This window comes from Orycteropus afer, unplaced genomic scaffold, assembly GCF_000298275.1.
Source record: "Orycteropus afer afer isolate SDZICR_OR568_19922 unplaced genomic scaffold, OryAfe1.0 scaffold00006, whole genome shotgun sequence".
Classification (NCBI taxonomy): Eukaryota; Metazoa; Chordata; class Mammalia; order Tubulidentata; family Orycteropodidae; genus Orycteropus; species Orycteropus afer.
The window spans coordinates 8,977,255-8,999,878 of NW_006921593.1; the positions used below are offsets into that span (position 1 = coordinate 8,977,255).

A 22,624-nucleotide genomic window follows, 5' to 3' on the forward strand; every position below is an offset into this window, starting at 1 on the left:
GTGAGCCCGAGATTGGCCGCAAGGCCACAGGTCCCCACTGAGGCTTCAGTGCACCAGGTCTGCAGCTCCACCCCACACAGTCCCTGGAGGCCTTTGACGGATGGAGCAGGGTGCTGGCTCCCTATGGGGACTCTGGAAAGGCGCTATGGTTCCAAAGGCTCAATACTGATGAGGCTCCCACTCTGAAAAGTCACACACATTCCCCCGCATGTGTTGTGGTGCTGTTATCACTGAGCGCCCCAAGTCGCTGCCAACCCAAAGCACCTTACAGAACAAGTAGAGCGGGTTTTCTAGGCTGTAACCTTTACAGGAACAGATTGCCGGGTCTTTCTCCCAGGGAGCCTCTGGATGGGTTCAAACTGCCAACCTTTCCGTTACCAGCACTGTCATGTCACCAGGACTCCTCCTTGTTGGTCCAGTGTCCATCCGGCCTCAGGAACGTGGCTTCCCCACTTAGCACTCCAGGCAGGTCCTGTTGGAACTTCAGCCCTGCCATCTTGAATGGGGTCCTCCTCCTGCCCACCTCTTCAAGTTCTCTTTACAACCCTCCCTTCCAGCTCCAGTGGTGGTGAGTCCCGCTGAGAATGGGTGACCCTGTAAGAGCACGTGGAGGCCTCTGTAGTCTGAGGTTCCCGCCCCAGGCTGTGACAGCCTGATACCTCATCAGGCCCCCCTGCACACTGGGGTGCGGTGCAAAGCTCAGCCCTCTCAAGGCCTCCAGGCTCCTGGCTACCTGACCGGCCAACTTCCTGGGGGCAGCTTCAGGTCTGCCACCGCCTTCCTTCCCCCACTGAAGGGAGGCTCATGTTGCTGAGCCCCCCATCCCCACCCCAGTGCCTCAGAGCAGAGCTCACCAGAACCGGGACCACATGAGGCCCAGGCCCAAGGCACTATTTTCCCAGCTGCCCTGCTCTTGTTCTGAGTCAGGGAGTCAGGCCACTGACCCAGAGCCCAGTGTCTACTTTTCTCTTTAAAAAATCCAGTATCTCTCTTTCTCCTCCCCTCTCCTTTTCTCCTCTCCGAGCCTCCTCTCCTCTCCTCCCCTCTCTGACATTTGATTGCGATTTGGGTGAAAAACAATCCAGGTGTATCTGTTCTCTTTGGGGGAGTCCCTGAGTGGTGCGCACGGCTAGTTAACATGCTCACCTGCCAACAGGAAGGTTGGCGGTTCAAGTCCACCCCGAGATGCCCGGGAAGAAAGGCCTGGTGATCTGCTTCTGAGGAATCAGCCCATGGAGCACAGTTCTCCTGTGACCCACACGGGGGCACCGTGAGTCAGGGCCAATTCCACAGCACCGCGAGCGTGCAGAGCTCTACAAACACTCCCCAAACAACACCAAGACTGCCATGCAGGAAGGAAAGTGTGTGCGAGGCCAGGCCCCGACGGGGATGGGGCTATTTGCTCCCAGTCCACGCGATTCGTCCAAGAGTCCGGGGCTTCCGGCTCAAAGACTCGCGTGATCTCGTGACAGGTGGGGCGGACCCTCTGTCAAGTCTCACTCCTTAGAAGGGCTTAACTGCTGCGAGCTCGCAGCTTCATGTAGAGCGCTGCTCAGTGGGGTTTTGGGGACCCCTCTGGAGTCCCCGCATCTGTGCAATCCCCTCTCAGTTGAACAGAGTAACGCGCCCTCCCTTTCTTCTCGGGACAGGCGCTGGAACGCGGGATGCTTCTCAAACATAAGCAGATGGCGGCCCTCCTTCGTCACTACTGTCTCAGCTCTGTCGCGCCGCTGTAACAGAAACAGCACACGGGGGCGGCTTTAACAAACAGTAGTTTATTTTCTCCCGACTGCAGAGCTCGGCTCTCGGGGAAGGCTCTCTCTCTCTGCCGGCTCTGGAGGAAGGTCCTTGTTTCTAGCTTCTTCTTCCTGGTTCCTTGGAGATCTACCTCCGTGTGCCCTGGCCCCAGTCTTACCCCATCTCGCTCTCTATCTCCTTTCAGCTCGGTTCTGCCTCACAAGAGATTAGCTCAGACATACCCCACAGCAATCCTGCCTCATTAACATAACAAGACAGCCCATTCCCAGATGGGATTGTAACGCAGGTTGCAATGGCGGTTAGGATTACTGACAACACAGATTTTGGGGGGACATGATTTGATCCAGGAACTCTGGTAGTGTAGTGTCTAAGGCACTTGACTACTAACCAGAAGGCATGGCGGTTCAAACCCACCAGCCACTCCTCAGAAGGAAGGTTGGGCAATCCTACTTCTGTAGTGATACTGCCTCGGAAACCCAAGGAGGGGTCGCTATCAGTCAGGGCCGGCTCGACGGCACATAACAACAACAACAACATGATGTGATCCATAACAGCTGTTATTGATAATAAAGCTACAGAAGGTGTGGTGATGAGAGGAAGTTTCTGAGGCCAGAGGACATGTGAACACTGTTTCCCACGTGGGTTTTGTTCCTTTCACTGATGTAAACATGTATGTAGCAAGACATGTGCCATTGCACCATTCCTTACACCTACAGTTCAGGACGGGAGCTCTGGTAGCATAGCGGCTAAGACACTTGCCTGCTAACCAGATGGCTGGCGGTTCAAACCCACCAGCCACTCCTCGGAAGGAAGGTTGGGCAATCCTACTTCCGTAGTGATACTGCCTCAGAAACCCAAGGAGGGGTCGCTATCAGTCAGGGCCGACTTGACGGCACATAACAACAACAACAACACAGTTCAGGACATGAACTCACTCATCACCCTGTGCACCCACACCACTGTCATTTCCAAATCCCCATGACTCCTCAGAAGCTCAGGGTCCCCCACACAGTGAGGCTCCCTTCCCCTCTCTCCCACCCTGGTGACCCCTCGGGTATCCATACACCTGCCTGTTCTAGATGCTTCATCTCAGCAGGATCATACACTGTTTGTTTTTCTGTGACTTATTTCATTCGGCATGATGAGTTTTAATATCCAAAATCCGTAAAGAACCCCTCTTACTCAATAACAAAAAGACAAACAACTCAATGAAAAAGTGGGCAAAGATCTTAAACAGACACTTCACCAAAGCAGAAATGCAAATGGCCAATAAGCACATGAGAAGATGCCCAACATCACTGGGCATCAAAAGACCCCACTGCCGTCAAGGTGTGTAGAACTGCCCCACAGAGTGTCCAAGGCTGTAAACCTTTAGCAGAATGCCGTGTCTTTCTCCCATGCAGTGGCTGGTGAGTTTGAATCACTCACTTTCTGGTGAGCAGCTGAGCACTTTAGCCACTGCACCAATTAGGGCTGGAGGGAGATGCAGACCCCACCCTCTGGAGGATGCTGCAGCCCTTGTCTTGGGATGTCTGCTGTTATGGTGACGGGAGAAGTGAGTACTGAAGCTGGGAGATGGTGAATGCTGCAATGGGAAAAGGGGGTTCTGCAGGCTTAGAGGAGTCTTATTTAGATGGTAACCCTTTCAGCAGGCTAGCAGGTGCCCTTCAGGACATCCAAATCTCTGTCTTCCCTGCATCTCCCTGAGAACCGGATCTGTATCAGTCAGCTTCTACCAGGTTGTGCTGCAACAACAAACAACGCCAGAATCTCAGGAGCTATAACAACCGAGTTCTGTGTCTTGCTCATGCGCCATGATTTGGTGTTGGCACTGCTCCAGGTAGGAGTTGCAGGTGATGCAAATGTTAAGCACTGGGCTATTACCCAAAAGGCTGGCAGTTCAAATCCACCCAGGAAGGTCTGGTGATCTGCTTTGGAAAGGTCCCAGCCAGGAAGATCCCACAGAGCACGGTTGTGCTCTGAAAACATGGAGTCACCATGGGTTGTGTGGCAGTTAAGGCTATGTGTCAACTTGACTGGGCCTGGTCTTGAGTGGCTGGACAGCTGGATACAGTTATTCCCTACGGTGAGACTGGTCATCAACTCCATGGTGGAATCTACTAGAGCAGCTGTTTTAGGGATATGGTCTGCTGCTTATGTACAAGGAGCAGCTTTGGAAATGGTCTGCAGCTTTTGGCATGCTTGAACACTGCATGTAGCTGAGTCTGCATTTAGCAGCCTACCATGTCTCCTGCTGATCTTGGGACTGTCTCTGGACTTGAACTAGTAGTCTGCCATGTTGTTTGGTAATATTGGAACTGTGCCATTTTATTTGTCGACCTTGAATAAAATAACTCAGCTGCCTGAGTTAAGAAAAGCCTCAGTGGGCCAGTAGCAAGAGGCAGAGCTGAAGCCCTAGGTCAAAGGGCTTTCACCCAGCCCCTAGAACTGGCAATTTGAACTAGACTTCCAGTCTCCAAAACTCTAAGAGAATAAAATTCCTGTTTGTTAAAACCATCCATCTATTTGTGGTATTTCTGTTAGAGCAGAATGGAGTAACCAAAACAGGTTGGAATCAACTCAACAGCCACTGGTCTCATTGGGTTTCTGGTCCAACAACTTTAACTGTTCCGAGAGAGATGCTGGAGCCTCCCCAGCCTGGGGCATGCCCTTCTCCGGGCCAAGAGGGACCGCAAGAGCTGGCAGAAACACACATTGGAACCTGTGCCTGGATGTGATGTAAGCTGTGTCTGCTCGCGTGCCATTGGCCAAAGTCAGTCAAAGGGTCAAAGGTAAAGCTGATAGGATAGGAAGGAAACCTACCCCCTTCCACGGTGGTGGTGGCGGCGGTGGCGGGGAGGAGTGGGGCAGGGAAGGTCCAGAAAGGGCAGCGAATATTTGGAGCAGATAATACAAACTACTGTGCACCCCAAGGAGCCAGCGTTGTTTGAAGGGGGGCCTGGCCCGGTGACACCATACAGCAGCACAGAAACAGCAAAGGTACTGAAGTATTTTTAATCCCCTGGAAGATGGCCGTGGTGCAGACAATTACAGCTCGCTCGGAAATGTTCTTGTGGCAGACTGGTATCTCTTAAGAGAATAAATTGGCCCTGCTCAAACTCGGCAAACCATTCAGGGCCTTTCAAAACCAAAAGAGGTGCCAAGGCATTTTGTAAGCGGCTGTTAGTAATAGATGTGGCGAGTTACTTCTGACTTATTAAACAGAGAATGCTTTTATAAATGACTCCATTAGAAAGGATTCGTGAAATATTAGGGCTCTGAGAACAAGCTGAATAGGAGGGAAGGGAAGCTAATTAGGGCCGTTAGAAAGCTGTTCCTTTGGGAGCTTGCCAATGGAAACAATTCCCACCTTCCTTTTCCAGCAGGCAGTGAGTTAGGGCAGTTTGCTGGGGCTCCAAGAAGGTGGGTACCAGGGAGAAGGAGGGCTGAGGAACCAAGCCCTGCTTTGGGGCTCACGTCTGGGTGACAGGGGACAAAGGCAAACATGTGAATAACTGACACTAGATAACAGTGGTGTCTTTTTCTAATTTGTATGTGTGTACGTGCAGGTTAGTGGGAACCCACTCGCACCTAACGACGACGACGCCTGCCTGGAACCTGGGACTATTTCCTAATATAGTAAATGGGATTCTGCAGGTGTAAGGAAAGGTCCTGAGATGGGGAGATTTAGTGGATTGTGTGGGTGGGTGACTGAGTCAGTTCAGACTCAGAGTGACCGCACAGGACAGAGGAGAACCAGCCCTAGGCTGTAATCTTTACAAAAGCAGGTCACCAGGCCTCCTCTCCCGTGATGCGGCCGGCAGATTCAAACTGCCATCTTTTCAGTCAGCAGCCACATGTCTAACCATGCACCACCAGGGCTCCTTAGCACCATCACCAGGGTCCTCGTAAGAGAGAGACAGGGAGACTCAATTACAGACGGGGACGGAGACAGAGAGCGGGAGCAGACAGATCCACAGAGGCTGCGCTGCCGCCTTTGAAGACGGAGGAGGGACCATGGGCCAAGGTCGCAGCTCACTAAGCTCCTGGAACAGGCGAGGGAACAGAGTCTCCCTCCAAGCCTCTGGGGGAGCCCAGTGACTGTGACCTGCAGCACTTGGAGAAACGCGTGTGTGCTCTTTGGGGCCACTAAGCCTGTGCTCACTTTATTTTCACAGCAGCCACAGGAGAATGCGGAGAGTGTGCCTGAAGCAATGAGAGCCCAGACCGGGGGACCCCTCACAGCCCGAGAGCCCAGAGCTGCAGAGACAACCCCAGAACCTGTACTTTAATTTACTTTTATTGGATTTTCTTAAATGTCTACTTTGGTGAATGTTTTATACTAATATTATATGATACTAAGGAGCTCTGGTGGCACAGGGCTTAAGGCATTTGACTGCCAACCAGAAGGTTGATGGTTCAAACCCACCAGCCGCTCCACGAAAGGAAGATGGGGCAATCTGTTTATGTGAAGATTTACTGCCTTGGAAACCCATCGGGGGTCACTGTGGGTCGGAATCCACTCTATGGCAGTGGGTTTGGTTCTTGGTTTTTGGTACATACTATGGGGCAGTGGTGGTTCCGTGGTGGGATTCTCCATGCAGGGGACACGGGTTTGACTCCTGGCCAGTGCGCTTCCCATGCAGCCACCACCCGTCAGTCAGAGGAGGCCTGTGTGTTGCTCTGATGCTGAACAGGCTTTAGAAGCCTCCAGACAAACTAGGAAGAAAGGCCTAGTGATCTACTTCTAAAAATCAGCCAATGAGAACCCTGTTGTTGTTGTGTGCCATCAAGTCGGACCCGACTCATAGCAACCCTTCCTTGGGTTTCCGAGGCAGTACCACTACGGAAGTAGATTGCCCAGCCTTCCTTCCGAGGAGTGGCTGGGGTTTGAACCGCCAGCCTTCCGGTTAGCAGTCAAGTGCCTTAGGCAGTACGCTACCAGAGCTCCTAGTGAGAACCCTGGGGATTGCGAAGGCCTGACCCACAGCCAGTCGCAGGCATGGTGCAGGACCAGGCAGCATTCCCTTCCACTGCACAGGGGCTAACCCTGCAGCAGCTAACAGCAGCAACATACTATACTAGCACCACTGCCACCAAAAACTCAACCTCACTGCCGTCGAGTCGAATGGGCTCACAGCAACCCCTCCTTGGCTTCTATGGGAGTAGACTGCAGTCTTCCTCCTGAGGAGTGGTTGGTGGGTTTGAACCACTAGCCTTCTGGTTAGCAGTCAAGTGCCTTAGGCACTGCGCTACCAGAGCTCCTGCTACTATACAGCATCCCAGTACTAGTGGGCAGTGCACCAGTAACCAAACAGCAACCCAGTGTGTGGTGGGAGTACCTGCTGGTCTGATGGAGCTGTGTGACCAAAACACTTGTGGAGACCCCAGTCCAGAGGCAGGGTGAGCACTGGGGAGACTGGCAAGGGCTCGGAAAGATGCCAAGGGCTGGGCTAGGGGAGGCACACGGAGCTGGGTGAGCAGGTCTGAGATGGAGTGGGAGGGATGGGTGCAGAGCCTCAAGGGTGCCCACTGGGTCCTGACTTGAACAACACGGGGTGACGTTCATGAAGAGAAGGTGACGAGTCAGCCCTAGCACGTTTGAGCAGCTTGGGGCATCCGCGGCAGCCAGGTAAGCAGGTCTGGGGCTCGGCCTCAGAAGAAACAGAGCCAGGATGCTCCTTAGAAGCGAGGACAGTGAGACTCGTCTTGCTCACCTCGGACACATCATCAGGAAAGACCGATCGCTCAATAAGGACGTCACGGTTGGTCAAGGAGAGGGTCAGGGAAAATGAGGGACACCCCCAATGAGATGGAGGGACACGACAGTCACACAACAGGCAGAAACATACCAACGGTCGTGAGGAGGGCACAGGACCAGGTATGTGTCTTTCTGTTACGTGTGATTTTATGCGTGATTCTTACAGCATCGAACAACGACGACATGCAAATGGGCAGAGTGGGGAGCTGAGGACCCAGGGCTTGAGGGTTGGAGAGAAAGCAGGATGGCGAAAGGCAGAGCAGACGCCCACCAGGAAGAGCCGGTGACACAAAGCAGCAGCCAGGAGGCGCCCCTTGGTCTCCCACACTATGGAGCGTCAAGGGAGAGGCACTGAGAGCCAGGCACAGGGCCCTTGCTGCGATGGAGGCAGCATGCGGCTAGGATTGAAGCCAGGTGCGTGCACTCACCAGGGAACTGTTGGGAACTGAGGAGAAGCACTTCCTCCCTGTGACGGGTTTTTTTGCCAGTCAGGATGGAAATGATGAAGCTCCCTTTTGGAGAACATTTCTGGTTAATTTCTGGAGGGGATCTGAAATTGAGGGTGAGACCATGGTCCAAGGAATGGCAAATCTGCCTAAAAGCTTCTGCATGAGAAATTAAGGACATGGGCAAAGCCGGCCCCTCAGGGAGCGGGGTCTTGCCCCATGTGCAGCTCCTGGGTGCAAGCACACCATGCCCACACCTCTCCCCATCAATGCCTGCAGATCCCATCAGGTGGGCGACACGCCCATTAATGAGAGAATGTCCATAAGCATTGTAACTTAAACTCACTGTCCTGGAGTCAGATATGACTCATAGCGACCCCTCCCTGGGATTCCAAGGTGGTATCACTACGGAAGTAGATTGCCCAATCTTCCTTCTGAGGAGTGGGTGGTGAGTTTGAACCATCAGCCTTCTGGTTATCAGTCAAATGCCTTAGGCACTACGCCACCAGAGATAAACCCAAGACGGGTAGGCGACACAGCAGGCTGCTGGCTTTGGAGACTGACGAAGCCAAGAATGGCAGTTGAAACAGCAGCCACCGACTAAAGTTCAGAGGAAGACGTGCCAGATGCAAGATCTGGAGCAAAAAGCCAGTGACCTGTCCCAGGAAGTGCATATATTGGAAGCAGGCCAGAGCCTGAGGAAAGTCCCTCTCCACTGACTGGCTGCTCACAGCAGATCGCACCCTGGAGGTCATTACATCACACTACATCAGATCTCATCATGCGGGACAACTACATCTAAATGCCAAACCACTGGGAATCATGGCCCAGTCAAGCTGACACACAACCATAACTATCACAGCTTCCAAAAATTATCCAGTGAAAACCCTATGGATCACAACAGAATACTGACTGTCCCACTGTTATGGACTGAATTGTGTCCCTAAAAAACGTGTTATAAATCCTAACCTCTATGCCAGTGGTTAGGAGCTCTGGTAGCATAGTGCCTAAGGCACTTGACTGCTCACCAGAAGGATGGCGGTTCAAACCCACCAGCCACTCCTTGGAAGGAAGGTTGGGCAATCCTACTTCCGTAGTGATACTGCCTCAGAAACCCAAGGAGGGGGTCGCTATGAGTCAGGGCAGACTTGACTGGACTCGACGGCACATAACAAAAACAACAACAACATGCCTGTGGTTATAATCCCATTTAGGAATGGGTTGTCTTTGTTATGTTTATGGCCAGGATTACTGTAGGGTGTGTGTGTGTGTGATTTGGGTTAAAGTTTACAGGGCAAATTCACTTTCCATACAGGTCACATATACTTTGTCTCATGACATTGACTACAATTTTCCACAATACAACAGCTCCCTTCCCACTTCCTCCCCATAGTTATCTCTTCCCTATGTCCTTCCCTCCCATGCATTCCTGCCCCACCAAGCTGTCTCCCTGTGCATACATAGCCCTTCTATTCTCCCATGATTGATCTCTCCAAAGAGTGTAATTACCTAATGTAAATGTTCAGCTCATATGCCTGTCTTTTGTTTGGCTTGAAGCCACAGGAGTCAGTTCAATTCAGACCTGAAGGGCAGCTAGGGGCCATAGTCTCAGGGCTTTCCCCAGGCTCTATCAGACCAGCAAACCTTTTTTTTTTGATGATTTTGAGTTTTGTTCCACATTGTTCTCCCACTCTATCCAAGATCTCCTAAAGAGATCTCTCTCCAAGTGCTTGACAATGGTAGCTGGGCACCATCTAGTTCTTCTGGTCTCATAGTCTTATAGGCTGAGGGTCACATGGTGTACCAGTCACTCAGACTAATTGTTCCCATGCGTCTTTGGTTTTATTCATCCTTCTTTGTTCTTGACGAGGAGACATGCATCATTGCATCTAGATGGCCACTTGCAAGCTTTTAAGATCCCCATTGCTGCTCCCCAAAGTATGATTTTACCCGATTTTTAATGAAATCAGTTTCAGGCCTTCCCTTCACCCCTACGCCTTCCCAGGGCACCACTGGGCTCCCTCTCCTCTCTACCACCCATCCCTCACTGTGAGTATTTTTAATAGAATGGATTACATCAGCATCCTTCCTTCCGGAACAACAGACCAGCTCTTGGAGGGGATGCTGGGAAGATCAGGACAGGATGCAGTGGCCAAAGCAATGACCGACTTGAGCTTCTGAGTCACGAATTGTCATAATGAGAAGGCACAGTGCGTTGCTGTTGCTTATTTGGTGCCTGCCCTCTGTAAAAGCCCTGGGGATGAAAATAACAGGCTTTTAAAGGAAGAGCTGCACAGGGTTCTACTTAACAGGCGGCACACAGCCCATCAGCTACAGGCAGACCCAGACAGACGCATGGCCGCCTGGTCCTGGGAGCCGAATTTAAATGCCACCTCCAGCAGCCTCCCTGAGCACCAAGGAGCAGGAAGGAGCCCAAGAAGGCAGGATTGCTGTTACTCAATAGAACAGGCTAAGGGTTCCCAAGAAACCTGCCAGCAAGGGCTAATGGGACAGGACAACCTATCTGAGAAGTGTAGCTGCAATGACAAAGTCAACTCCTCAAGACCAGGCTCGGAGACCTGCCTCCTGACCACCCTCCTGGGGGAGAAGGGCATTGTCAAGACAAGTTCTTGGCTGCGTGGGGTAGGTGGGGCAAGAGGGGGCGAGTGGCTGGGGGACGCAAAGTCGTTTCTCTAGAAATAGGACTGCTTGGCACCTTGAGGTCCCTGTGGGGTGAGCAGGGCAGGTGGGCTCTGTTAAGAGAGATGAGGGGGTAGAGGATGACTGCTGAGGGGACAACCAACAGCGGGGATCTCGCCTGTGCACTTCCTCCACTCACCAAACAGGCAGACACCTCCTGTGAGCACTGGGTTCCTGCTGAAAGGAAAGTGTCACATGGTAAGACTAGGCCCCTGTCCTGCCCAGAAAGAGGCTGTGCCTAGGAGCCAGAAGTAAAAATCAGTGAGGTAAATGCAGGGCACATGGCAACCTGGGAGTAGTGATGCAAAACTATCTTGTCTTAGAGAACTGAGGAGAGCTTCACAGAAGAGGTGACATTTGAGCAGGGTCTCAAGGGATGAATACGAGTTTGCTGGGTGCAAATGGCAAGAAAAGGCCATTTCAGGCCGAGGGGGCAGCAAGCACAGAGCCAGAGCTCTGAAAAAGCCAACTACCCCCCCCCCTTCTTCCTTTTCTACCATCATCATCATCCCAGCTCCAAAAGGGCTTCCTGCTTCCTCCAGATGCAGCTTTCCAGTGTATCTTGGCTATTCTGAGAGCAACAGACATGATTTTGCTCCTTTTCCTTTGGGAGTCTTCATCTAGGGGGACATCAAGTCCTTCAGAAGCGTTGTGGGTCATGTGAGGCACTATGGGCAGCGTGGGCTGCTGCATGGTGGGTGTTTGGTCTTGTTCAGCCCACGAAGGGCCCCACCTTCTGGAGACGGCCCCACCCCTGGTGACCAGGGGTCTAGAGGAGGCTGCACTCTGGGCCTTCGCCCCACACCCATCCTGGGTCATGTGCCTCTGAGCTGGGCTGGTTGGTACACTCACTCCCACGACACTGTGATGGGGCCGGATGTCAGCACAGGACTCATTTCCGTACTGTCTGTGGCTGCTGCAAGCAGGCATCACAGGGCCCGCATGCCCTCCATACCTACACTACAGTCAGTTCTTGTAATCTGCGGTAGTTATGTCTTCTAAAGTTCCTGCAAACACCAATCAACGACTACAGAACCGTTGCTCCTGGAGGAAACAGAGAGAAGTTTCTGTGAGCCACTGTGCATTCTGAACACCTTCTAAGCCAGGGGTTCATCCCCCAGCAAAGACGACACAGTGTTCTGTCGTCATCCACAGGGTTTCTCGCTGGCTAATTTTCAGAAGCAGATGACCAGGCCTTTCTCCTTGGTCTGTCTCAGTCTAGAAGTTCTGCTGAAGCCTGCCCCTCTGGGCGAAATGCCGGTGGTACAGCTTCCAGCATCACAGGGACACACCAGCCACCAAGGTTCAACACACTGACAGACAGGTGGTGGCAGCTGAGCACGAAGCTTCTACCTGCACAGTTCACAGCATCCTGTTGAGTGAAATACAACCCTGGTGGCATGGCATCCCTATTCATGGTGCACAATTTTCAGGGCCAAAGCCTTGGTGAGGGACGTGGGGACTCACCAACCAGAGGCGCAGTGGCAGCCACTGACAGGTAAGTCACTTAGACAAACAGGGTCCAGTGCTCGACCCTGGAGTCCCGACCTCTGGGTGAAGAGCAGTGGTAGTCACTTCTGGTTAAGTCACTTAGACACATAGGTTCTGGTGCCCGACCCCAGAGTCCCCACCCCTTGGTTTATACTCAAGCCACATTGTTAATCACTTTGTCCTTGACATAAATTAAGAGTTGAAAACAAAACATGGGTATTATGTTCATAATTTTCCAGCTTGAGTGGTTTTGTCTTCATTTCTCTAAGCCAGTGCTAGATGGGAAAGACGCTATTTCACAGTATAAATGATAGCCCCTGAGTGTTGTCAAACGAGGCAGTGGTGGCTCAGTGGCAGAATCCTCGCCCTCCCTGTGGGAGACCTGGGTTCGATTCCCACCCAATGCACCTCCAGCGCAGCCACCACCACCCGTCCACAGTGGCCTCAGACGTGCCAGCGAGCGGGAAGACGGCACAGGACAGGGCAACGTTTCATGCTGCTGTTTGTGGTGTCACCATGAGGCAGAGCCGACAAGCTGCCCTAGGAGAAAAGTCAAGGCAAGTGTGTCCGCGAACCACTGAGCTAGTGAGATAATCTGAAAAGGATCTACCGCAAAGCACAAACTCAAAGCTCGAGTTTAGAAGCTGAGGAGGAGCTGGTCAGGCGTGCAGGCGAGGATGGTACAAGCAGTCCCTGACCTACAACGCGCTCCGTTCCAGCAACGACTCCATCGTAAGTACATTCTCACCTAAGTTGAAAAATCTCATTTTGTTTACTTGGATTTCGTTATTTTTGTCTTTTATTATCAGTATCTTTATAAATCCGATCTTCCTTTGACTTTGGGGTTTGGAAACATACACCTGAGAATGAGAACATCAGTGCTGCAACACTGTACGTAGGACATATTACTAACGACATGATGCATGAAGGAAAAGACGGAGAAATATGTGTTAAGTCAGCAACTATCTGTATTGTAGCCTGAAGGAGCAGCCTGAGTGAGGAAACAGCCCACATGTTCACGAGGTGACACGTGGCACTCCGTGATGGGGTGCTGTGTACCTGAGAGCAGAGGGCGGGTCATGAAGTGCCTCTTGTGTCCTACTGAGGTTAGGCTTGCCCCTGGGCTCTAGGGATCCAAGGATGATGCAAACAGTTAAGCAAATGACTACTAGCTGAAAGGCTAGTGGTTCAAACCCACCCCGTGGCTCCTTGGAAGACAGGAAAAAGGCCTTGAAAACCCTATAGAGCAATTCTACTCTGCACACATGGGGTCACCATGAGTTGGAACTGACTCTACGGCTACCACCACCAGCAATCTGGGCTTGGAGAGCTCGGGTGGAGAAGTCATGGTCCATCACTGTGGCAGCCTGTCCTGTGGGTGGAAAGAGGGAGGGTGACAAGGGGCTGGAGTGTGGGTCCAGTCCTGAGTTATAGTTCTGACCAGTATCTGCTGGTTAAACCAAGTCCAGCATGAGCAGGACTGCCTGGAATACAGGAGGGCTCAGTAAATGGCCACTGTTACTCTATCACCAAGCGTCCACTACCACCATCTGCAGACTGCTGGCTAAAGAGGACACAGCAGTCACATCAAACACAGGAGCACGGCTGCTGACACACCGCCCATCAGCAACACCCACCACCACCAACCCCAACAACATACCACTCCAGGCCTCCATAGAGCTCACCTGTAGCCTGTGACCGTGGCCTTCAATTCCACCTTCACCCTTCACAGATGTCTTCCCAGCTTTCATGTCTCCACATTCCACCTGACATATGAGGGCCTTCACCCTGTGCCCCAACTCCAGCCTCAATCCTGGGGACGAGGAGCTAGCAGTGTTATACAAAATGACTGGCTCCTACTCAGTTGGTAAGGGCCCCAGTCACGGAGATGTCAGAGGAACCCAAGTGCCTTCAGCCCTTTCACTAAGATTCCTATTCTGTGTATAGCAAACATGTGCCAAGAGTTCCAAGACTACCCTGTGCCACTGCAGGCATCACCAATGGATCATGACCCTATGCACTGCAGACATAACCAATGATCACAGCACTCTTCCTGTTACTCCTGGATGTGCTGAACACCCTCCTTGGCACAGTACTCAGGCAATTAGGAACATGCTTTACACCAGGATACCTTATCCCGTTGTCATGGTTTTATGACACGTGCTCTGCTCTGCTCCTCTGGAATAAGGTGGATTATGAAAATGCTCCTGGGCCCTCCTCTCTAATCCCTCATGTATCCTTTTCTCAGGTGGGGAGGTTTATTATTGCTGAGAGACTGACATTTCCCAATTCCCAGAGGAGGAAGCCACTGCCCATCTATCAGTATGTTGTACTGTGGTGGGCTGTGTGATGCTGGCAGCTATGCCATCAGTATTTCAGAAACCAGCAGGGTCACCCATGCAGACAGGTTTCCATGGACCTTCCAGACTAAGACAGACTAGAAAGAAAGGCCTAGAAACCTACTTCCAAAACTCAGCCAATGAAACCCTAGGGCTCACAACAGAACACTGTCTGATTCGCTGGCTGTGGACACGCCACCAGGAGGGACCAGTCGCTGGGGAGGACAGCGTGTCTGGTGAAGTAGAGGGTCAGTGGGGGTGAGGGAGACCCTCGGGGAGATGGACCGGCACAGGAGCTTCCAGGATGGCTGCCAGTGTACCGGCAACAGTGAGGAGGACAGGACTGGGCAACGTTTCATTCTGTTGTACGTAAGGTCGCCACAAGTCAGACTCAACTCAACAGTAGCTCCCTATCTCTGGAGAGGGGCAGAGGCTAACGTGTCAGAGAGGGCTCACGCCCTCTGATTTACTCACCAAGCAAGTCACAGGCAGAACTGGAGAACCACAGGCTCTTCCTCCCAGAGGAGGGGAGGGGACACTCCACTTGCAGGTGAGGGGAGAGACCCACTCTTACAGGGGAGGGGAGGGAACCAGTTGGGAGAAAAAATCAGTTCAGTTTTTCAACTATCCAAGTCATTTTATCCAACTGCTTAGCCAACAAATCAGAGCACAAATTTCTGGTGGTCCCCAGTGAGAGCCAATGAATAAGCTACCCAATTGATTTGCTCCCAAATAAGAAGAATGGAGAAGACGTGGTCTGGGGCCTCACAGTGTCTTGAATTTGTAACACCACCACAAGGAAGGAAGCCTGGAGAATAATTAAGATGTTTGACTCTTCACATTTTCTGCAAATATTGCCGACTCCTTCCTCCCATAGGGTACATAGCGTCCCTAGCAGTCAGATGCTTACATTCCTGGTTTATAGGAAGGTTTGTGGCCACTACCTGTCCTTCTTTCTCTACGACCTATGCCAGAATTCCTGAATCCATGAGTCAAAATCAAAACACACCAAGAACCCCCCAACACACACACACACACACACACACACAAACTGCTGCCATTGGGTCAGTACCAACTCAAGTGGACCCCAGGCATCTCAGAGTAGAACGGTGCTCCAAGGTCTCAAGGGCTGATCTTGGGAAGCAGATCAGCAGGTCTTTCATCAGGGGAACCTTTGGGTGGACCTGAGCCTTCAGCATTAACCATCTGTGCTACTGGGGCCTCCTTCCAAATAGGAGGGTGTTTTTCCTCCAGAAAATGCAATGAGTTGACGACTCTACACCAAACATCTTTAAAGCCTAGTCACAAAAGCTAAGATGTTTTATTATTAGCAAAGAAATGAAATCGGTAAAGAACAGAAGCACTAAGCAGGCTAATGGCCCACAAAATTAGTCCCGGCCAACTCACATTACATCAACAGTGCCCCGGGAAGAGCTGGCCAATTTATATACAAATAAAAAATGAGAAAAACAGCCTGGCCTACTCAGAAATCAACAACAAGGAAGATTAAACCATCTCTCTGCTGACAGGACAGGCGGCTGTGGATACATTTCAATGCCAACTTTAGGCTGAATTTCAGTTGCAGGATCTTATTTAAGGAAAATAGGCTTTCTCCACAATGCAGCAGAAAGCACACCTCCTCATCCTTCTCCTGTTTTGTTCTGATTATAACAATATTCATTCACGTTTCTTTATTCATAGGCTGTCTTTGTTGTTAGCTATTGTCACACCGACTCCAGCTCATGGGGAACCTGTCCGTGTGCGCCGTAGAACTGCTCCCCGGGGTTTTCTAGGCTGTGACCTTGAGGAAACACATCGCCAGCTCCATCTTCCAAAGTGCTTCTGGGTGGGGTCCAAGGGCCAGCCTTTCAGCTCAAGTGAGCCACCGTTTGTGCCACCCAGGGACTCCTCTGATAACCCGCTTACATAACTAAGATGATGCTAAATGTGATTTTGTACTCTATTGTAACCTTTGCATTAGGTCATAGGCATCTCCTGTCATTACAAAGTCCTTCAGAATGTTTCCAATGGCCACCAGCACGCCACTGACAGTGTGGGTCAGATCAATGACCCCCACCCAAAGGTGCTATCCCGTCATCCACTCATAGCACCGTTGGTGCTCCTGAAGGTGCAGTCTCTCCTCATTGCACACCCTCTTGAGCTGATCTCATTCTTTTTTGAGGCTTCAGTGACGATATCCACCACGATGTCTCTCACGTTTCTCTCTCCCTCCACCCTCTCCAGAACTGTCTATATGATTGCCAACTCAGCCATCCTCTCGAAGCCTCCATGTCCACAAATGAACTAAAGTGCTTCCCTGAACCAGGTTCCCTTCCAGTGTGAACAGCCTGAAGCCACAGTATCCTTCCTCCTGTTCTCAACCAGAGGCCCAGGAGTTGTCTTTGACCTTTCACCTCACCCACTCCATACAGCCAGTGGGCCAAATTCCTAAGATTCCTTGGATCTCCCAAATCCATCCACCAGTTCTAGCCCAATCACTGGGCCACACGGATGGCTGTGCACAGCACAATGCCACCTCCTCCCGCCTGTTCTACACCTACCAACTCATCTCCTTGTGTTTTGGTCTCTCCATTTTGCAACCTGCAGCCAGAGGGACCTTATTAAAATGCAAATCTAATCATATTGCTCCTTTGCATAATTGCTCTTAGGCCTGGCCTACGTCTCCTGAGTATGTCTCCTGGCTTCCTTGCATGGCCTGGCTGCTTCCTACATCTGCGTCATCCGTCGGCTCTGTCCACCCTTGCCTTCTTACAGCTACTGAAATGTATCGCAGGAGCCTGCTGAGCCACGAGGCCTGTGCATTAGCTGGGGCCTCTGCCTGAAACACTCCAGCTGCCTTCTGCCCTGGCCGCTCTAAAATTCCCAAAAGGCAAGCTTTCCAGGTGCACACTCTCACTGAGACTGTCCCTTAACACTTAGCACAGCGTGCTTTATGCTAACATTGATCTGTGTAAAGCTTTCATGAACGTGCCTTTGACACTGACAAACATCATAATGGTGAGAATTATATTTCTGCTTTTCTTTCACTTGCCGCTGAAATCACCACTGTTGTTGTTAGGTGCCATCAAGTCAGTTCCCACTCATAGTGACCCTGCGCACAACAGAACGGAACACTGCCCGGTCCTGCTCCGTCCTCACAACCACTGCTGTGTCTGAGCGCACTGCTGCTGCCACCGTGTCCATCTCACTGAGGGACTTCCTCTTTCTTCGCTGATTCTCTGCTTTGCCAAGCATGATGTCTTTCTCCCAGGACTGGTCCCTTCTGATAGATGACAAATGTACGTGAGACAAAGTCAAGCCATCTTCAGTTCCAAACAGCATTCTGGCTGTACTTCTTCCAAGACAGATTAGTTTGTTCTTCTTGTAGTCTGTGGTATGTTCAATATTCTTTGCCAACACCGTAGTTCAAATGTATCAGTTCTTATTCTGCATTCCTTATTCATTATCCAGCTTTCCCACGCATGTGAGGCACCTGAAAATTCCATGGCCTGAGGAAAGTGCACCTTTGCTTTGTAAAACTTTAAAGGGGTTTTATGTAGCAGATTTGCCCAATGCAATACAACATGTGATTTTTGGGTTGTGGCTTCAGAGTAAAATGAAACCCTCGACAACTTCCACCTTTTCTCCGTTTATCAGGATGTTGCTTATTGGTCCAGTTTTGAGGATTTCTATTTTACATTGAGGTGTAATCAACACTAAAGGCTGTAGTCTTTGCTCTCAGCAAGCAAGGTTGTACCATCTGCATATCGCAGGTTGTTAACCAGTCTCCCTCCAATCCTGATGCCGCTTTCTTCTTCATATAGTTCAGCTTCTCAGATTATCTGCTCAGTATGCAGGCTGAATAAGTATGGTGAAAGGGTACAGCCTTGACGAACACCCCGCTTCATTTTAAACCATGTAAAACCCCCTTGTTCCGTTCAAATGACTGCCTCTTGGTCTGTGTACAGATTCCTCATGAGCACAATTAAGTGTTCTGGAATTCTCATTCTTCTCTATGGTACCCATTACTTCTTATGATCCACACAGTCAAATGCCTTTGCATAGTCAATACAACACATGTAAAAGTCTTTCTGTTATTCTCTGTTTTCAGCCAAGACCTATCTGATATCAGCAATGACGTCCCTTGTTCCATGCCCTCTTCTGAATCTGGCTTGAATTTCTGGCAGTTCCTTGTCAATACTGCTACAACCATTTTTGAATTACCTGCAGTAAAATTTTACATGCATGTGGTATTGACATTGTTCAATGATTTCCACATTCTGTTGGATCACCTTTCTTTGGAACGGGCACACAACTTTCAGTCGGTTGGCTAGGTAGCTGTCTTCCAAATTTCTTGGCATAAAGGAGTGAGTGCTTCCAGTGTTGCATCCATTTGTTGAAATATGTCAATTGTCATTTTGACTTCACCAAGTACAAGTTAGTACAGTGTCCCGCTTTCAATGGAGGTGGGGAGACTGTCTCATCTATGGATTGTATTTCCGCATGGAATAGAGGGAGTTATTAAATAGCTGACGTACGAGCAGGAAGTGGGCCTGACAGGGCCGAGAACCACAGAACTAGAAGCATGTTTAAAATAAACAGCCAGAAGAAAATGAGTGCTCCAAGTCTTTACAAAAGATGATTTTATTCATTTAATTTTTAGGATAAAAGAATGTAAAAATCTTTGTGACAACTTTCAGAGAAAGAACCATTGAGCATTTGATAATGTTTTCACTTCGAAAAGCACCTGAACCTTCAAGAACAGACTGGTTGTAGCATCCAGAGCTAGCCGAGTGAAAGAAGGTGTAGACCGCCATGTGCAGGGAAGAGAGGCTGGAACGGTGGTTTCTAACAACAAGGGAATTATACTCAGTGTTTCAAAGTTTTGGCAAGACCAATTACCCAATGCTATCATGTGGTAACTCCTCTCAGAGAACAAAGAGTTCACTCTAATCCAAGCCATGTGTGACCTTCCATAGTGGTCAGGATGGGAGTGGAATGAGCTCTGAGGCAGCTTAGGTTCAATTCAACTTCCCAATGGGTGGGCATGAGTAAATCTGAAAGTAGCTGATTCAGTATTCTTAAAACACTGACAACCGAAACTGTGTTCAAGAGATGTCATGTTAAGATATGAGAAAGGGACTGAGAGCTTATCTTAAAAGAAGCAACAGGTAGTGCAATTCAAAATGGCTGCTCCACCAAAAGCCGCTGGCCTGGTAAGAGAAGGAGGTGGGACAACCATTCCCTGTGTCATACTCGCATGAACGGCATCCTAGGGAGGTTACCAATCATCACTCAAAACTATCAGTTAAATTCTAATAATGATGGTGCACTCTCCCCACCATCACCCTCCACGCCCCCCAAGAAACAGGATTTTCCTCTCAGAAAATCAGGAAAGGGAGTGAGCTCTGCAAAGAAATCCCAAGGCTGAGTCCCAGACACGAAAAGAGAAATGTTCTTTCAGAAACCCCACTCCAGGCAGGATTTGAGTCTCCATGTTTTACCTTAGCATCTTCACTATATGAAATACAATTTGTGTCATTTGTCCTTGGAAAAACCATGGGAATCCAAGAACCTCCTGGGGCATCCAGCTTTTGTCCTTCAGCACCCTGGACTCAGATCATCTCAACATCCAGAAATATCCTTTGATCTGTTCTTTCTCTGATATCTTGTGTCCTTGGGATCAAAGCCTCTTTCATGGGCACCGAATAATGCCCACCGAGGAGTTCTGGCCATATAATCCTTCGCGCTGAAAGTCTTTGACCCACCGCTATTCTCGTATTCTTGGATGAGCTCCTGAAAGCGGTTATAATCGATCCACGTCCACCATTCTCTCTCAATCTTAAACTGGAGAGAACAAGAAAAAAAGGTCAGGTCAGAAGTAAAAGGTCTTAACAGCACCAAAAAAACCCATAAAAAAAGATCAAACACACACCAAAAAATCAAAAATGAGCCTGATGTTTTCTATTACATTAAACAACACTCTTTCCTCCTCCACATATGGTTCCAGATCAAAGCAGTGTGTAGGACAGGCAAAGGAGACTAGCTTTTCCCCTGGGGACCAATGCCACACCAAACCTGGAAGACCCAACTGCTGAATGAAGAATTCTTCCTGAAACCGGAGTCAAGTTTATCTTGAGCAGTATCAGGTACTCAAAACCCACGGCCATCTAGTTGATTCCAACTAGTTGATTCCAATTCACGGCGACCCTGTAAGAACAGGGTAGAAGTGCCCCATAGGGTGACCGAGGTTGTAAATCTTTATACGGAAGCAGACTGCCGCGTATTTCTCCAGCAGAGCAGACGGTGGGTACGGACTGCTGACCTTCCAGTTAACAAGTAAGCCCTTAACCACTGGGGCTTCAGGGCTCCTTTGTATCAGATACAGAGGGTTAAATTTGGGGGCATTATCATGTGCTGGTATCATGGCTGAGCTAGTTTTAATTCCTGTGATGACCACTCTCTACCCAGGATGAATTTTCACAGTTGTGTTTGCTGCACCTAGTGGAAGAAAAAGTCCTCTTCATCACTAAATGTTGCTTGCGTTTTGGGTGACCCTTTAGTCAATGACTTCTCATTCAGAAACGCTACCTAAATGACTTCAAATAGCCTTGTCAGTCAAGTGTGGATATATTTCTCATGAGTCAAAGCCTGACTAAGAACTCCAAAGGGGAATAACCGAATTTGTACTCTCTCAAGAAGACTGCTTCTCAAAAGTCACTGCAGAACAGTGACCAGGAAAGAAGAGACTCTGATTAACAAAAATTTAAAGGACTTTGTTTTGTTTAGCTTTTTTGAGGTTTTTTGGGAGGATAAATAGATATATTACAAAACATTTGCCAATCCAACAATTTTTACACGTACAAATTCAGTGACATTGACTACATTCATCACGTGCAACAACTACCACTACCCTTCCCAAACTGTCCCCCATTGTTAACAGAAATTCCATGCTCCCCTAAGCAGTGACTCCCCCAACCCTTCCCTCCCACACACTCTTGATAATCACTCCTATAAACGTTTGGTCCTATGAAGCTTTCTGGTCTGGACCTTTCTTTGTTCATAAATTTTTGATTATTGATTCAATGTTTTCACTTGTTTAGTTTGTTGAAATCTATTCTTTCTTCTTGAGTCTATATAGGAAGTTTATGTGTCTCTAACAATTTGGTCATTTAATCCCAGTTACATAATTTGCTAGTGTACAAAATGTTCATGGTATTCTCTTATCTACTTTTTATTTCTGTAGGGCTCATTATAATGTCTCCTCTTTCAATTCTAATATTAGATATTTGCTTCTTCTCTTTTTCTTTGTGAGTCTGGCTCAAGGTTCGTTGATGTCATTCACCTTTTTAAAAAATCAATTTCCGGTTTCATTGATTCTACTGTTTTTCTATTTTCCATTCACTTACTTCTGTTCTTATCTTTATTTCCTTCCCTCTGACGTCTTTGGCCTTGGTGCTCTTTTCTAATTCCTCACGTTGAAAAGTTAGGTTACTGATTTGAGACCTTTCTTCATCTTTTTGTTTTTTTCCTTTTTCAAAAACACTTTCTGACAGTTCTTCCCCCCTAAATTTTATTTATTTCGCAGTTGTGGTTGAGAATACACAGGAAAACATATACCAATTCAACATTTTTTATGCTCACAATTTAGTGACACTGACTACATTCTTCGAGTTGTGCAACCATCCTCATCCTCATCCTTCTTTTCTGAGTTGCTCCTCTTTCATTAACATAAACTCAGCCAAACCAGACTCGCTGCCATCGGGTCGATAAACTCACTCTCTAATCTTATGAGTTGCTGCTGTCACTCTGATCCCATAGAGACAGTTCATAAAAGAACCCAATGCTCAAGGCAGACCTTTTTCACTAGTTAAGCCAAACTATTACACAGTTTCAAGACTTCAGGAAAGATTTCTGGTTTAAGGTTTAAAGATTATCTCAGGGCAACAGCTTCAGGGGTTCATCTAACCTCCATGACTCCAGGAAGTCTAGAATGTGTAAGAATTTGAAATTCTGTTCTGCATTTGCCCCCTTCTGATTAGATTATTTTCTGGAATCTTTGATCTAAAATGTTCAGTGATGGTGGCCAGGCACCATTCAGTTCTGATTCTCAGGGCAGAAGAGCAGCT

At 49.3% G+C, this 22,624-nt stretch overlaps 1 protein-coding gene across 1 annotated transcript in view; it reads right to left on the reverse strand.

The window, feature by feature from the left end:
- Positions 1 to 20,120: 20,120 nt before the first annotated feature.
- The window catches only part of LOC103196806 (S-adenosyl-L-methionine-dependent tRNA 4-demethylwyosine synthase TYW1), a 161,741-nt gene continuing 159,237 nt past the window's right edge, over positions 20,121 to 22,624 (reverse strand). The window contains exon 17 of the mRNA XM_007940605.2: positions 20,121 to 20,342. Within this exon, the coding sequence (XP_007938796.2) occupies positions 20,121 to 20,342 (222 nt within the window). The remainder of the gene's footprint in view (positions 20,343 to 22,624) is intronic.